The sequence below is a fragment of the Pempheris klunzingeri genome, chromosome 15, assembly GCF_042242105.1.
Source record: "Pempheris klunzingeri isolate RE-2024b chromosome 15, fPemKlu1.hap1, whole genome shotgun sequence".
NCBI classification, from domain to species: domain Eukaryota; kingdom Metazoa; phylum Chordata; class Actinopteri; order Acropomatiformes; family Pempheridae; genus Pempheris; species Pempheris klunzingeri.
The window spans coordinates 15,953,995-15,970,409 of NC_092026.1; the positions used below are offsets into that span (position 1 = coordinate 15,953,995).

Here is a 16,415-nt window from a genome sequence, read left to right on the forward strand (position 1 = left end):
ATATCATTTAATATGTGTGTGTGTGTGTGTGTGTGTGTGTGTGTGTGTGTGTGTGTGTGTGTGTGTGTGTGTGTGTGTGTGACAGAAAGAGTGTGTGTGTGTGTGTGTGTGTGTGTGCGCGCGCCGAGCGCTGTGAGACAGATTTATGGACAGGCAGTGTCCCGTAATGTCAGGCAGTTACGCTCCTCCTTTTCAGATGTTTACCCTTCCTCCTCCTCTCCTCCCTCTCTTCTCCATCACTCGTTCTTCCCTAACTCCTCTTAACGTCCCATAAACATTAACTCTAATCAGCGGAAGGGACTTTATAGACAAAGTCAGCCAGGTTACAGTCATCAGCAATGACGTGTCGCTCGCAGCATCTGTGGCAATAACACTCTAGAAATTCCTCAAGGGTAACAGATTCCCCATTCCTGTGTTTAACTGTTAAGGAGATCTGTTGTAATACAGAAATCGACTTAACATTTTAGAAATTAGGTTATTTTACATTTTGATATGTATTTCTTTGATACACACAAGGTCAAGAAATCTTTTACTTTCATTTTAATGGAGTTTTTTTTTTTTTACCAAAAGTCTGTTTTGTTTTAGGAATTTTACTTTCAACTCAGAACTTGCATGTTCTCATCTTTCACTCTTCAACTGCTTTTATCATTTACTCCTCGAAAACCTTTGAACAACCAGGAGGAAAACGTCTTCAGCTCGTCCAGCTACCGCGAACTTACACTGTTCACAAACAATTTGCTCTTTCGGGATTCACACAACGCCAACACATCGCTTGACACTTCAACTTCTTTCAGCACACAAATTTCAGCTGAACCTTACAACGTTCGGTGCTTACGCTTCAGCTTCCTTTAGCACTTCCATTTTAGCCATTAGTCTCTTGCTGTTTGGATGCTGATTCCCACTTCAGCCACAGCTTCAACACTTCAGCAGCCAAAGATGCAGCCTTTTGTGCCTGTTGCATTGAGCTCGTGTGTGGCCTTCTGGACACGTTAAATGATTCAAATGATCTTATTGTCAAGCCAAGCGAAGGCGAATGTCTCTCTCCAACAGTGAAACCAGGATCTGCTTTCCTTTGGTCAAAGTTTATTTATTTTTCCTTGTCGTTTGCCATGTCCATGTTTATTGATTATTCCATTGCAGCAACTGTCAAGTGAGAACAGATTCTCACTTGACAGATTCAGATTCTCCTGTAATCGTTGCTGCGGAGGTGATAATGTAACAGCATCATCTGCATAGAAAAGACATTTTCTCAGTCTCTCTCTCTCTCTCTGTTTTCTCTCTCCAGTCAATGCTGTTGTCGGTGCACATCAAGCGCGAGGGAGAGTCTCCCGTGGTCTCGCCCCTGTCCTCTGACGACGTCCACCACTCCGACAGATACCAGGTCACACTGCGCGCACACACACACACACACACACACACACACACACAGAAGGGTTACACAGTCAGCCCAGTTGGACACCATTCTTTATCCCTGAGGTCACTTCTCCACGACAGTATCCAGTTCACTTTCTCTATCATTGTCCTTCTCTTTGCTCTCCTCTCAGCTCCGTATTATGACCTACTGTGTATCACTAGTAAGGAATAATAAGCTATGAGGTATATGTTCAATAATGACCAAAAGAACTACAATCATCCATTACAACTGGAGAACGCACACCTCATCAGGTATTATATTATATATTTGCTTTTGCTCGGTGGTGTCTTGCTGCTGAAGGCACATTCCCAGCACTGCTAGCAAATCACAAGACCTTTATAATGTATTGAATCAAAATGTGAGTTTCCCTAATTATGACAGATGTATAACAGTATAGCAGAGAATTATGGTAGATTGTGTTTTTTTTTTATGCTGTATCAGCAGTTAAGTTGACCAACAGGCCAATCTCCTTAAATCTCAGATATCTTTAAAGCCACCCGGACTGCTTTTATCTCTTAAATTCATCAAAGTTTGTTCGGCTAATTCCTCTGGCCGTGATGTATCTCCGGGTTAAGTGGGTTTCCCCCCTTGCACCATAAAATAAGAACTATTAAGTCCATGCAGACGTTCCATCCATACGTTCAGGATGACACAGCTCATAAAGACCTTATAGCGATAAAGTAGATTTTCTCATTAAGTGAAACTGCTGAAATCACCTTATATTATACAAATGATTAAGTCAATGGTGACTCTTTCTACCACCCTGAAAATGAAGCTTAGTGGCAGACTTTGCCACCTCCTCTCCGTCTATCAGTGCATCTCAGTGCTCTTTTCCTCCTCACCATTCTCTTCCTCTAAAAACCTGACCTATCCGCAGCCATTCAGTGAGTGTATCATAATGATACGGTAGTAGAGACAATGTGAGGCAAGTGGGCCTATAACTCAAGTGGCAGCTAGGAGGGAAGGGGAGAGGAGGGGAGAGAGGGAGGGAGGGAGAGAGGAGACGGATGGAGGACTAGAACAGAAGGAGAAGTCCTGACTACTTGTCGGCTCTCGCTGATGGACGACGGGCCGGAGGTGGGAGGAGTGAGCCGCTGCCCGCTCACTGTTGGGGTGTCAGAGAGGGGGCATCCATAACTGAGACTGGGGGGCGCTTTAATCAGCAGAGCCGCTCACATGCAGGCCTCTGGGTTTGAATCCCAGAAGACCTGACATGCACATTCTGCAAGAAACGTGGAGAGGACAAAGAAATCTGACCTCACCTAATTTATTTCCCAATGCTTTACTTTTAATGATGAGACCATTATTCTTAATGATGCAGGGAATTTACCCCAGGCATCCTGAACTAACCAAGACCCCAAATGTTCCACTTTCATATAGATAAATGTGTGAATTCATTGTATGCCGCAGTTGCCAGCGGTGGAAACTAACCGACTGCATCCACTCAAGTATTGTACTGAGGGATTTTCACACACTTTATACAATGCTCTATACTTACAGCCCACTGTAGGCCTGGGGGGAATACTGTACTTTGTACTGCATCCTACAATCAGATCCTTGTTGGGGCCCCTTGTGACATTCAATAAGATAAGATTACGATAAGATAACCTTTATTGTCTGTCACAAGTAACAGAAATTCGTCTTTGACAAGCTCCGAAATAAATAGATAAAAACACACAAGACACAATACAAACATTGTGCAATATATATATATGTGACAGCGTATCTGGGTGACTTTAATTCAGCATTCGGTACAATCAGAAAATAGTCCAGGCTAGGAATACAAATTTGGGTAGCAGTAGCTTTGTTTTTCTTCCTTCCTACCTCATTTATCATCCCACACTCCTTCTATAAGTGTAATGGTCTAATAATGTACTTTTCATTAAGTAGGATTTTGACTGCACTAAAATTGAGCCCTCTTACAATTTTGTTTTAGCACTTTTACTTCAGTAAATAATCAGACTAGCTCTTCCACCACTGACAGTTGCATAAAAACTCAGGTTTGATTTTTATAACAGCCACGAAATTGTAAAATGAAGAGCCCCTTATAGATAGTAGTTTAAGCAGTACAACATCCAGTCCACCCTCCACGGAAAACACCAGGCCCCATTAATTAATAGCAGACCCGTTGCTTCCCCCTAGCGGCCGAGATCCGGAACAGCGTGTGACGTTTCCACACTTCCGTCTCCAGCGCGATCACGTGATCAAAACAAGCCAACATGGCGTCGGACATGATCAGAATCTGCCGATGCGGGCGCCACTTTCAATCCTTCTCCATCCGTGTGTTATGGTAGACACGAGCGTCGGTTAGCGGTGATGAGCAGCGTCTGGAGGCACGGCCCCGTGGCCCGCTGCTGCCAGTTTTAGCGGCTCCACAATGAGTTGTGTGTGAGCCCTGACAGTCATGGAGGAGGTGGAAAACAAAAGAGATGTAGGTTTGTTTACAGTGCCCACAGTCTCAGACTACCCCGCAGCATCCAAAGCAATCTCTTTCTGAAAAGTTACATTTGTGTCTGAAATCACATGATACTGTTTGCTTATTGTCTAATGTGTTCGTCCTCCCTCTTCTTTCCTCTTGTTTGCAGACATTTTTACGAGTTCGGGCAAACAGGCAGACAAGATTGAATGGTATGTACACACAGAGGTGCTTCCCCTGAGCCATACTAATCACAGCTTATTAACACACGTCACGTGGCTTTATTGAATATAGTTAGAATAAGTGAAGGAATTAAAAGTTTAGGACTGTCCTCCATCTTGTTTTTGGTCATGGAAGTTCTAGAAAAAATATACATGAATGTCAGGAAAACTGAGGAATATGAATTATTATAGAAAACTTTTATGACATTTTATGAATGAAGAAGTTTCACGCAAAACTGATACAGAAACTCTGCTTCTAAAAACATACAATAAATGATGAAGGTGCTGAGATCCATGATGTATAATGTTACCTGTGTGGGGTGGAGGCACCTGTGGCTCCTACTGACTCCTCCAAAGCACCACATCTGAAATATTCTCTATTTGTTGCACGAACAAAATAGATTTCTAACCCGTCCCCCAAATATACTACTGGAATATAACTACTGTAAAACATGGGCAGTTGCCATTTTCAGCTTTTCTCATCTCTTTTTTTTTTTTATTTTATGGATCAGCTCAGTTTGGGAGGCAGGCTAAAGATCTTTGCTATTCTGCAGCAGACAGAATATTTCTTAATGTTTGTGTTTGGAAAAAAAAAGTGGTAATACACAGTACAAAGTGGCATTAAGTGTTGTTAAACCACTTCCAGGTTTTTTTTTTTTTTCTGGGTTGAATGTGATCGTATAGCTTCAGACACAAACAGGAAGCTCTGAGATGAGGCCTCCTCTCGCTGGCTTTTCTAATCAGCACATCAGCTGTTGCAGTTGAACAGAGATCGATGTATTTGTGTCTGTGGCAGCTGACGCTGACCACAGTCAGACATTCAGACGACGCTGGGATAACTCAGCCTTTTTCGGTGAGAGCCAGTGAAGACTTAGTTTAAACTGTGCCCTCCATTACTTTCTTTCTGCCCTCATGTGGAACCAGGAATCATTCTCATGGGGGTTATAACGGCTGAGGGGGGGCAGAGATCCCTGCCGGACCTAATTAGCAGCCCTTTCCCTTCCCTATTTAACAACGCTCCCCTCGATTAACGTCAGGGGAGAATCGGCGAAGATGAGGAGGAGGCTGTTTCCCTCTTTAACCCTGCCAGCCTCGCTCCCTCCGTCGTCTTCCCCTGCAGTTATGGCGTACAGCCTCACGCCGTCCTCCTCTTCCTCCCTCCGTCCCACCCCGCCAAGTCCCTCTTGGCCCCCTCTGCTTTCCCAGCCAGCTAAAAATTAATGTCCCCGCGCGCCATTTGCAGTTAAGAAAAAACGACAGAGACTCTGGGCGCGATGACGGCTGTTCTGCTCTGTTAAATTTCTAATTAAATGTGTGTGTGTGTGTGTGTGTGTGGTGGGGGAAGCTGTGACAGGAGGGCAGGGGAGGAAAGGGAGGAGAAACACGGGGAGAGAAACGGCACGGGTGTGGAGTAGGGTAGGAAGGGGATCGAGATTGTCACGTTGGGCTCTTGTCATTTCTCGTACATTTCAGAAGGGGCCACGTTTAGCCAGCTCAGCCTGATCTCATACGCTGCCAGGCTTGTGAAGCATTGAGAATAAAGGGCAGCCATATTACATTACAAATGAACCAACCAATGAGGAAGCATCTGACATGAATATCCCTCAGGCCTTCTTTAGATTCTCTCCTGTGCTTTGAAACCAGCGGTATTATAATTATTATTATTATTAATAAGGAGGAAACACGCCTGAAAACTTCAATGATTCTAAGCGTTTGACACTAAATTGTCATTAAAACCTGTCTGTCTGTCTTTCTCTCTCGTCTGCCCCTCCCTCTCCAGCCCGCATAGGGAAGATGAAGAGGAGGAAGCCTGAGGAGGGGGGCCAGGTATGTCCGCTGTGCAGCGCCCCACTGGCTGGGAGTGAGGAGGAGATGAGTAGACATGTGGAACAATGCCTGATCCAGGTAGTACAATCCTGGCCCCGAACCGGTCGGACAGCCTGCCAACCCTTCTCTTCCTGTAGACGCTGTCCAGTCACCTCTTTACTTCCTGTTGATGCTGTCCAGATACCAACCAATAGCAACTGTAGTTTCTCTAGACACTGACCACCTCTTAACTTCCTTTACATGGCAGTGCTGCACACACGTCATATGGGAATAATGTGTAAAAAAAAAAAAAAAACACACGCACAGCAGGGATTAATTCACATGTTAAACTTTGCTGACATGAGCTTTGTTTTGCAGCAGAAGGTTTATTTCTGCGGTTTATCCCATATGACATGGTTGCTTCTTCTTAGTTGGCATGTCACACAGTCACACCTGTAGTATCTGTAGACGGGGGCTGTGTTCGCAGCAGATGTGGCCCAACCAGTGGCAGTAGGTCACCGGTCCTTCTTTCCTGTAGATACTAAACGGTTACATTCTTTCCTAGAATAGACAACAAATCATCACCCCCTCCTCCTGCACCTCACCTCACCGACTGCTGTCTATCACACTAGCCATAGATGCACTAATACCTCTTTTCCACTGGCACGCTTTGGGCGCCCCGGTGCTGTACCATGCCATGTCAGCTGTGTTTTCATTACACTTTTGCAGAGCCAGAGTCCTGCGTCGATCCACGCTGCTCACTTCCAGCGCCAAAGCTCAGTTCTTCCTGTTGTAACTGGTGATCAGATGGATCACCTCTTTATCATTGGTCTAGATTAGATCCTACTGCAGCTTCGCAGTGATAGCAAGTCAAATTGACCACTAAAAAGCGGAACTTTTGGCCTATTAAAATCAAACAAAAAATGTTTCAGCATTGTGCTTCTCTATCAAAATGGTTCGCTGCAACAAGCAAAGCAAAGCTGTTGAGAAGCCTGAGGCTGCTGTCTATTAGAAACATTAAGTATAGGAACAAAAGGTCGTAACAAGCTTGATAGTCGTTCTGTTCACACAACAAAACGGCAGCAGAGGAAAATATCTGGAGCCCACAGCAGCGTAGCTGGGAAAAGACCTTGTGTGTCACATGTGTCTTTTCTCTTCCTGTTTGTGCCATATTGACATTTACAGATAACCGTTCAGGTGCTGATCACAGCTGCTCATGGTATGGTAGAGATAAAGTGTGCTGTCCTCCACCACATCACTATTTGAAACAGTGAAATTGTGTATTCATGCCTCAGTCTAAAAGGCCTGTGGGACTCTGTGAAGTTTTTGCACTGATTAACATGTGTCCCTGTGTGTGTGTGTGTGTGTGTGTGTGTGTGTGTGTGTGTGTGTGTGTGTGTGTCAGCGTGAGGGTGCGTTAGCCGATGACGATTCTGCAGACATGGATGGAGAGAATGGGCGGGGCTTTGAAGAGTATGAGTGGGCGGGGCAGAAGAGGATCAGAGCAACAGCTTTGCTGGAGGGAGGCTTCAGAGGTACACACACACACACACACACACACCTTATCTCACACAACACTTTGCTGGTTTGATTTCGAATGCGTCTCTTCAGAGGAAGGTTGTGCTTCCTGTGAGCCTCGTTGTCAGCGCTAGGGCGCGCGCTGTGTGATGATGGAGTCCGGTCGCTCGCTCGCCAGATGACTGACTGACCCGCCGCTGCTCCGCGGTCGTGTCCAGTCACAGCAGAGTTAGCCGTATGTAGACAGGGTCAGCCCACACCCCCGTCAGTCCGCTCCCTCCCTTTCCTCTGTCCGTCTCCGTCTTTGTTTCTCCGCTCATCCATCATTCCCTCTGTTGCTGCCCAGTGTGAGCAGAGCTCTGTGAGACGAACACAGAGAGCAGTGTTGGATGTGACCGGGGAGCTGTAATGGTGCCAGTGGTCTGGTGGCAGTGAAGGCTGGCCCGGGGTCAGCCCAGCTCAGCCTGACTCGGCCTTACACAGCCCTCTTAGCGAGGGGAAGGAAAACACATTTAGCTGGCAATTGACCCACTGGTCACAACTGTGTGTATGTGTGCGTGTGTGTGTGTGTGTGTGTGCGCCCCCAGAAATGCAATTATAGAAGTGGATGGGAGAGCTGGTCACTGGGGAGCACGTCTGCTCTGTGACACAACACACCTGCAGTGCTCCCACTTAGCTCTCTGCCCCCGTCTCCTCTTTCTTTCTTCTCATATTCTTCAAACTTGTGTTTCTAATATGTCATTATTATGTTTCTTGGGGGCAGAGCTTAGTTGGATTTCCCCCAAAAATGGATTTCTGGGTAAATATTACCACATCAGTACAATAATAATGCTTTTGCCATCACACCCTCCAACCATTATATCTAGCTTCAGTTAAGTTGATGATCAGCCAGTGATTATCTGTTTCCTCTAATTTCTACATGTGAGTCACATGTCTCCTTCCTGTAGCTTATGTGAAATCTGACGTAAGTCAGTGGACATAAAATGACATTCTAAGCTTCGCAATATTTGCACAGTTTTAATTTTCTCTAACAGGAGGTTGAGTAGACAGCGCCTAGACCACTCACAGGAGAGGGAGCTGAGCTCTTCACATTTTGTAATGTATGCAAATACGGCAGCAGCTAATTATGTTTCATCATTGATTAACGCCTTAATTCATTGTTTAGTCTAAAGAATGTCAGCCAACAGTGAAAAATGCCAAGTACCCAGAGCCCAAAGTGACGTCTTCAAATTACTTGTTTTGTCTGACAGACAGTCCAAAGGATTTTCAGACGACAACAACACTCCAAACACAGTTTTTTCATTAGCAATTAATTGATGTGATTGTTTTCTTGAGTAAGGAATTATCCATTTCATGAAATTGTTTAAGATACAGTGAACTAGCACCATTCACATTTTCTGTCTGCATATCTTTGGCATTATATGCAAGGGTGCACTGATGATGTGAGCAAACCAAGGCTCCATCAGGCATTGAAGGTCCCTCAATATGTTTTCTGAGGATAGACGGTGACACTGATGTCATGAATGACTGAAGAACACTTCAGTAAAACCAGTTTGAAGAATCTTTCCTCTAAGCCCAAAAAGTGTCTTTAAACTAGCCAGATTGTATTTCTGTTGACCTAATTGTTAGAACACCTGCAGTGGGATGATATAAACCGCCCTGTGCTGCCCAGTGGCCTCCTATTGTGGACTCAGATGTATTTATGTGTAAAACGTGTGGCAAAAGAAAGATGGGGGCAGACCATCAAGAAGTGCACAGATGGAGGTAAAGACTTGTTGTCGTCTCTAAGAGGCTCTTTCAAACTCTCTTGGCTCTGCCTGCGCTTTCATCCATCCCTCTTCCTGCTCGCCTCCTTCTCTCCCTGTTCGATCTGTTGTTAAACACACACATGCTGAGCCTCACCTGCCTCCCTCCCTCCCACCCTCCCTCTCTGCAAGCCCGAGAGAGAGAGAGAGGAGACAAGACAGATCAATGTTGAAATCTCAACTAAACTGCGCCAAAGAGCGGCTCGTGGGGTGGGAGGTGGCTTCCCCACCCGTCCATCCATCTCCCCGATGCTCCTTCCATCCTCCCATCTCTCTTTCACGTAGCTAAACGAGCAGACACAGGACCCTTCTGGCGCACTCTAATAGGGCACCTTGTGATGTGACACAGATAACTGAGGTGGCCTGGGGAGAGGGACTTGAAACGCTCACACACACACACACACACACACACACACACTCTCGGCAGAAGGCTCAGAAGGTGGATTTTGTCTTGAAAGCACCTCAGTGGTTCTAACACTCGCCACTGAATCCAGCAGGCTCTCGAGAGCCGGCTAGGCGGATATAGAGATGTTGCAGGGGGGCTCCTCAGCTGGCAGGATGAAGAGAGGGCCTATCCCTCTGTGAAGTGCCACCATCCTTCCCTCCCTTTGAGAGCGCCAGGAAGAAAGGCTGATGGGACGGGGCCGTTTCAAGGGGGAGCAGAGGGAGGGAGGTTGGGAGGGAAGGGAAAAAATCGAACAAGATCAGTTTATGATTCAACTCTGTGTGAAGGGAGACTTCCCTGTGTCTCGCACCGGCTTAGCCGGGTTGAAAGGACCCACAGCACAGACAGAGAGCTTTCTTTATCTGTCCAGTAGACTGTCTGTCTGTCTAAGGCTCTTTTATGAGCTAGACAGCAACTAGTTTTACCTCAGGATACGTTAAAAAGTCTGTATTTATGAGCTTTAAGGGCTTTAAGTTTTCTTTATAAAGACACGTATTATTATGGGTTGCTTGATGACATAATTCTTTTTTTTATTTTTGAGTTTTTGTACTCATACCACTATTTTCATTTAAAAGAAATGTCCAAAGGTCTCAAATGTGAAAAGTTGTCTTGAAAACAAGGAGAACCACGAAAAACCTTAGCCCACATGAAATAATCTACATTTGGCAAAATCTCTTAATTGATTTGAAGCTCTTGATTATTTTTTGAGTGATCTTTTAGTATGTTTAATGTGATCTAACCGAGCTAACCAAAATGTAAAGTTGTAGAATGATACAGAAATGTTATGTTATATATGTTATAGAAAACGGCAGCAGGTCCTCACGCTGGTCAGCTGGAACCAGCAAATATCTGCAATTCCTAAAATGTATGCCTTAGGTGACTAATCGATTCATCAGAATTTCAGCTACAGTACAGTGTTATTACCCTTTAATCAACAAGCTAAACACTAACTGAATCGATCACTTTTTAATGGGTCATGATTTCTTGGTTTTTGTGTGGCGGTGTAAAGGTTGCGGGTATGTTATGGCTTCTTCAAACATCAGCCAATCAGAACTGTGGATTAACATGTATGCACTCCTGTTCGTTATTGATTGGGAACAGGAAAAGGTTAAAGGCAGCAGCATCCCAGTTATGGTATGGCTTATACAATTCAGACCATCAGCCAAAACATCAAACTAAGACACTGAGAAACACCCACACACAGAATATTACCTAGTCTTGCTCTGGGCTTTTCTCTTATATTTAAATATAGCATCTTCTCCGTGTTAACTCTTGCCTTTTTGGATTATTTTAAAGTGACACCATTACCAAGCTTGAAGCAGAATAGTTGACAGACAGATGGAAAGGCAGACAAGGAGGCAGACGGACAGATCCTGAGGTTTGATATCAGGCCGTCCAGAGAGACAGAGGAGGAGAAGAGGGGGATTATTGCAGGTTGAGATGGCCCAGAGGGATTGAGAAGAGGAGAAATCTGCGCTTTGTAAAAGGACTTCAAAGATGGCCGTCTCATGTCTTTGTGTCTGTGTCCCGCTCCCCGTCTCTCTCCTCCCCTCTCTCTCTCTCTCTCTCTCTCTGACCTGTAAATGGCAGAGAGATAGTGCGATGACCTTTGACATCCGTCCTCGCTGCTTCTTAGAGGGTCCCGATAATTGCTATGGTAACGGAATGTCGCAGAGGTCGGTCGATCGGTTGATCCGGGCCGCCAGTCCGCCTGATGAGTCCTTTGATCCCCCTGCCTCTTCAGATCTGTACCTGTAGTGTTGTTGTGCTGACATGTATGTAGATTGAGTGTCACGTACGCTGCCGCCGTGGAGCATGTAACGGCGAGGAGAAGTGTGCGGTTAGTATGTTCAGAGTCAACGATATTCAGGGGACGGTTGTGATAATGAGATAGACCCGGATGGCCCTGTAGGAGTCGGTACGCGTGCGTATTGATCACGCCTATCTAGCAGAGAAGAGGGGAAACAGTTCATCGAGCCGGACTGTAACAGTAGATCCACCAGCGATACATGAGTGGAGAGAAAAATAGAGCAATAAAGGTAAAGAAGCAAACTGTCAGGAAAAGTGAGGGAAGGCAGCAAGAGTGGAAAGAGAATAGGTCAGAGAAATGTGAAAGAAAAAAGGCAAGAAGGAAGGAGTGATGACACAAAAAGAGGAGGGAAAAGAAAGCAAGGAAAGGAAGAGATGAAGGGGGGAAAACGAGGGGAGGGGGCGCCGGTGCATAATGTGAGTGAAAGGCAGTTAGAGTGGGGCTGACCTTTCCCTGGCCAGATTAGATTGGCCTGCCAAGACTGCTTAGAGGGACAGATAGAAGCAGTGGCAACACACACACACACACACAGAGCAAACAGGCCACACACACACTCACAGTTAACACACCTCAGACATGCAGAGTGTGCACATGCACAAATTAGGCCTCTTTAAGCAGGCGTGCATGTGTACCACTAAGAACATGCAGCACCATCTCCGTCTTTGAGCTGATCGTTAAAACGGGTGAGACCTTTTGCATGTGTTTCACTGCGTTTCATACAACCTCTTCCTCGGGCGTTATCCAGTCCTCCGAGTCCCACTTCAGGAAACCAGTTGTTACGGCCAACTAGCCACAAGATCAATAGTTTGATGAGTTGATTACATTTTGCCCCGGCCACCACCACCACCACCACCATCCACAGCTGATGGATCAGAGCCGTGGCAGCGTTCAAAGCTTCATACCTGCCTGACCCTGGGGCATTGTGGGTAGGATGGCTCTCAAGCTTCTGCCGTAGAAAGACCAGTGAGAAGCATCATGATAAGCATGGTCTCAAACTGGAAGTCTGCCAGTGAAGACAAGAAAAATGCACCAAAGTCCAAAAGTTCCACCGTGTCAGTGCTTTGTCTGTATATAATGTAACGCGCTGAAAAACTACAGCGTCAGTAGCCGAGCAGAGCCTGCAAGCTGCTAGATTTACACTGCGCGCCCATTGTTCCCATATGTTCCCGTCTGCCGCCGAGACCAAATAAAAGTTAAAAGGTCCTTTTTATTTGATCACTAAAAACCATGGGCCTGTCGTAAAAAGGCTTCGCATTGGTGGCACGTTTTATCACAGCGGCTTTCGGTCCTTCCACATCACATTCTCTCTGCTCCCTCCCATTTTTTTAATTTTTTTTTATTTTGTTCTCCAGCGAGAGTGAAATGAATTACACAGCTTGGTAGGAGGAGAGAGGCGGCTGCAGCGGATGTTTAAATCCCAGAAGATCCTGGGAGACGAGCCCTAGCGGCTGATTTGCACTTTGACAAAGACACCGCAGCTCTGTAAGACAGTGTAGTGCGCTGAGACCAACTGTTATAGGAAGTCAAGTGTTGAGACTGTCTCACACACACACACACACACACACACACACACACACTGGGACGGGGGGTTAAATAAGATGGCTGTCAACACTGTCTAGCTTGTATCTGTCCTCCCTCACACACACACACACAGACCACACTAGTCCAGCTGAGAGCTTGTAGAAATTGGGATAGGTGTAAATAAGATGGCTGTCAGACCTGTCACTGGTAGACACACAGACGCCTTCAGAGTCACATCTTAAATGAAACACAAGTGCACACACACACACACACACACACACTCGTCCTACCTACCTACCTACCTACCTACCTGCAAGTGCTCGAATAGTCAGGGTGCAAGTGGCATACACACTTGGAACACCGCTGCACACACACACACACACACCTACCTTGGTGTCGTAGATCGACACGGTGTAAGTGACAGGTAGACAGAGTCACACGCTTGTGCATGCACACACACACACACCATCAAGGGGTTGGAGAGACGGGACCTAAGTGACAGAGGGACAGACAGTCTCAAACAAACACTGAAGAGACGCCTCTAAGTGACGGACACACACACACAGCCGGCTCTGTGGCTAAGTGGAGCTGAAGGGAGCAGTCAGGCAGCGGTAAGGGTTTGTCTGAGCGTTCATCACTGGGTTTATAGAAGTGCCACTCACACACACACACACACACACACACACACACACACACACACACACACACACACACACACACACACACACACACTCCCTCCCTCTCTCTCTCTCTCTCTGAGATTGATGGGTGAGGCGTCGGTCTCACAGTTCACCCCATGTCTAAATGCAGTCTCTCTCTTCACCTTTTTCAAATCTTTCTCTCGTCTACCTCCATCTGCAAATCCATAAGTGTTCGGGGAAAAAAAGAGTTTTAATAGAGTAAAATTTCCAAGTTTGTCTCATAAACAGTCTTAAGGGTCCGCTCATGCAGGGTTATTTTTAGTTAGATTTTTTTCAACTCACATTGTACGTATTTTGCTGCACCTTTAAAAGTGGACACTAATAAAGCCTGAGGTTTTGGTGTCCTGTGTGGTGCGAATCAAAGTCTCTACTGTGTTCACAGGAACAGGTTTTGCCACGTGTAGCATCAAGGAGAGCGCGGCAGACAGTGACGCCGACCTAGACGTGGACGGAGACGACACCTTGGAGTACGGCAAGGCCCAGTACACGGAGGCCGACATCATCCCCTGCTCCGGAGCGGGAGAGGACCAAGGAGAGGCCCGGGAGAGGGAGGCGCTACGGGGAGCCGTGCTCAAGTATGACACCTTAACCGCTACGATCGATCCCAACTCGACTAAAGTACTGCTAGCGAAAATGGAATGCACCCATAAGGCTATGTTCATTCCGAGATTTTTGTCTCTTGTGTTTCAGTGGTGGGATGCCTTCGAACAGAATAACGCCTGAATTCTCCAAATGGGCCAGTGACGGTGAGTAGTGCAAGAAATTCCTGCTCTTCTCAAGTGTTCTCCCCCCATGTTTACTTTGATTTAATTCCTGTCCTGAAGAAAGACTTTGTTAAATCTTTACAATTTTGTGTTTGTGGTGACATTGTTCAGTAATGAGCAGGGTTATCATCGACCACGTTATTTCATCTTTTACAGAGATGCCTTCAACAAGCAACGGAGAAAGCAGCAAGACGGACCCCAGCACTCCTTCATCATCCTCCTCTTCCTCCTGCGCCCCACGCACCTGTAAAAACAGTGAGATCGAAAAGTAGGTGACACATATACCCATGGACACACACATGGCGTGGTCTAGTTGTAAAGGGTGAGACAGAAAACGACTCTGTCACGTTTCCCACTGCAGCATCAGACAGATCACACACACTCTGCTTCTGATGAGTTTTCTTACTTGGGGAGAGTGGACTTGTAGAGGGTCATAAATGATGCATTTTGTGAGGATGCTCGGGGTGTGTGAGAGAGAGAGAGAGAGAGAGGAAGAGGGAGAGAGACAGGGAGGGCCTCTCCAGGTATTGATCTTTCTCTGCAGTCGTGTTCTCTCAGAGCTGCCTCAGAATCATTAATGGGGACATGGACACAAGCAGATACTAGGCCCACACTAGTTTCAAGGCAGCAGTGTGAAAACACATGCAAGTGTTTGCTCACGGCTATGCTTTCAACAACACCGTCCCCTCACCGAGACATTCAAACAACAATTGTGCTGTAATGCCAAAAGCGGGGCTATAATTAGCCCACTCTGTAGTAGCTGACTTGGACAAATAACAGAATATGGTTGTCAAATGGCGCCTCGCACAGCCTAATCCTAGGAGAACCGACAACCACAAAATTGTGATTCGGTTAGAACACCCACGTGGCATTGCAGTCCCGCTCTGCTCTTCAGTGTGTGGTGTCTGAACATCTCCGCAGGTTATGAAGTCACTAGATTGAAGAGCAAGAAAATAGCAGGAAAACTCCAAAAATGTTAATGCCTTAAAATGATGTCACATTGAGCTGGAGGCTGGATTAGACAGTGCAAGAAGTTCCCTCACACATCTGTGTTTCAAACACACACACACACACACACACGTCCCCCATCCATTAGAACACCCCGTGTGTGAAAGGCCAGCGCTCCGTAATTCCCTCATTTCCATCTCCTCATCCATATTCTGCCACAAGTAAACAATTTCGCGCACACACACACACACACACACACACTGTCCCCTGCATAGGTAATAGAGGTCAGCTCATTGCAGGAGAGAAACCGTTGGTGGGCAAACGAGCAAAGAGAAAGAGGGATTTGGCTGATTGCTTGCTTGTGCATGTCTGGCATATTCTCCCGTCCTTTTGCCCCATGCGATTACACACACACATGCACCCACTGAGGTGGGGTCAGCCCGCTTGTTGCCTTCAATCCCAGCACCTATTCCTTTAAGTGATTTCCTTTGTCCACCTGAAGTGCCTTTTCAGAATGCCCCCTAAAAATCACCACTCTCATCCCCTTTTTCCCCCTCTTCAGTCATTTTCTCCGGCAGAATGTTGAGGTCTAAATGATTGGAGTGTCCACAGTGTTGTTTTTCCTGTTATTGGAAACCTCAGTTAAAGCTCCGCTGGCTAGCAGAGTGACGAACTACTGACTGAATTTGATTAAGGAAGGTCTAAAATGGATATTTAGTCAGAAGCATAGAAGTAAGTGATTTCAGAAATAACTAACTTGCGTGCTTCTGGCCGCATGCATGTCTGTAGCTGTACAGAAGTGTAATATATCTATATGTATAATATGTTACAGTATGATATGTTCCCTGTCACCTCTGGGGAGACGGCAGGCGATAAATGCTTCATTTAAATGAATCAATCGGCACTCAGCTTGTGTGTGTTCCCCATATTAAATATCAGCAGAGGGGATAACTGGTGAATAAGCAGAGCAACTGAAGTATATTGATCAGAAACAGCAAGGCAAGTTGTGTGTGTGTGTGCGCGCGCACGTTTGCTGAGTGAGGGCG

General features: G+C 46.1%; 1 protein-coding gene across 6 annotated transcripts in view; it reads left to right on the forward strand.

The window, feature by feature from the left end:
* Nucleotides 1-16,415, forward strand: part of rnf220a (ring finger protein 220a) — a 156,898-nt gene that overhangs the window by 126,204 nt on the left and 14,279 nt on the right. For 3 of the 6 annotated variants that reach the window (XM_070845166.1, XM_070845168.1, XM_070845169.1), the window contains 7 exons: nt 1,286-1,381; nt 4,000-4,042; nt 5,832-5,956; nt 7,263-7,392; nt 14,040-14,232; nt 14,348-14,403; nt 14,578-14,689. In XM_070845166.1, coding sequence (XP_070701267.1) covers nt 1,286-1,381; nt 4,000-4,042; nt 5,832-5,956; nt 7,263-7,392; nt 14,040-14,232; nt 14,348-14,403; nt 14,578-14,689 — 755 coding nt within the window. Of the gene's footprint in view, nt 1-1,285; nt 1,382-3,631; nt 3,846-3,999; nt 4,043-5,831; nt 5,957-7,262; nt 7,393-14,039; nt 14,233-14,347; nt 14,404-14,577; nt 14,690-16,415 lie in introns of those variants that run through there. The other 3 variants (XM_070845167.1, XM_070845170.1, XM_070845171.1) reach the window with 3 other exon arrangements.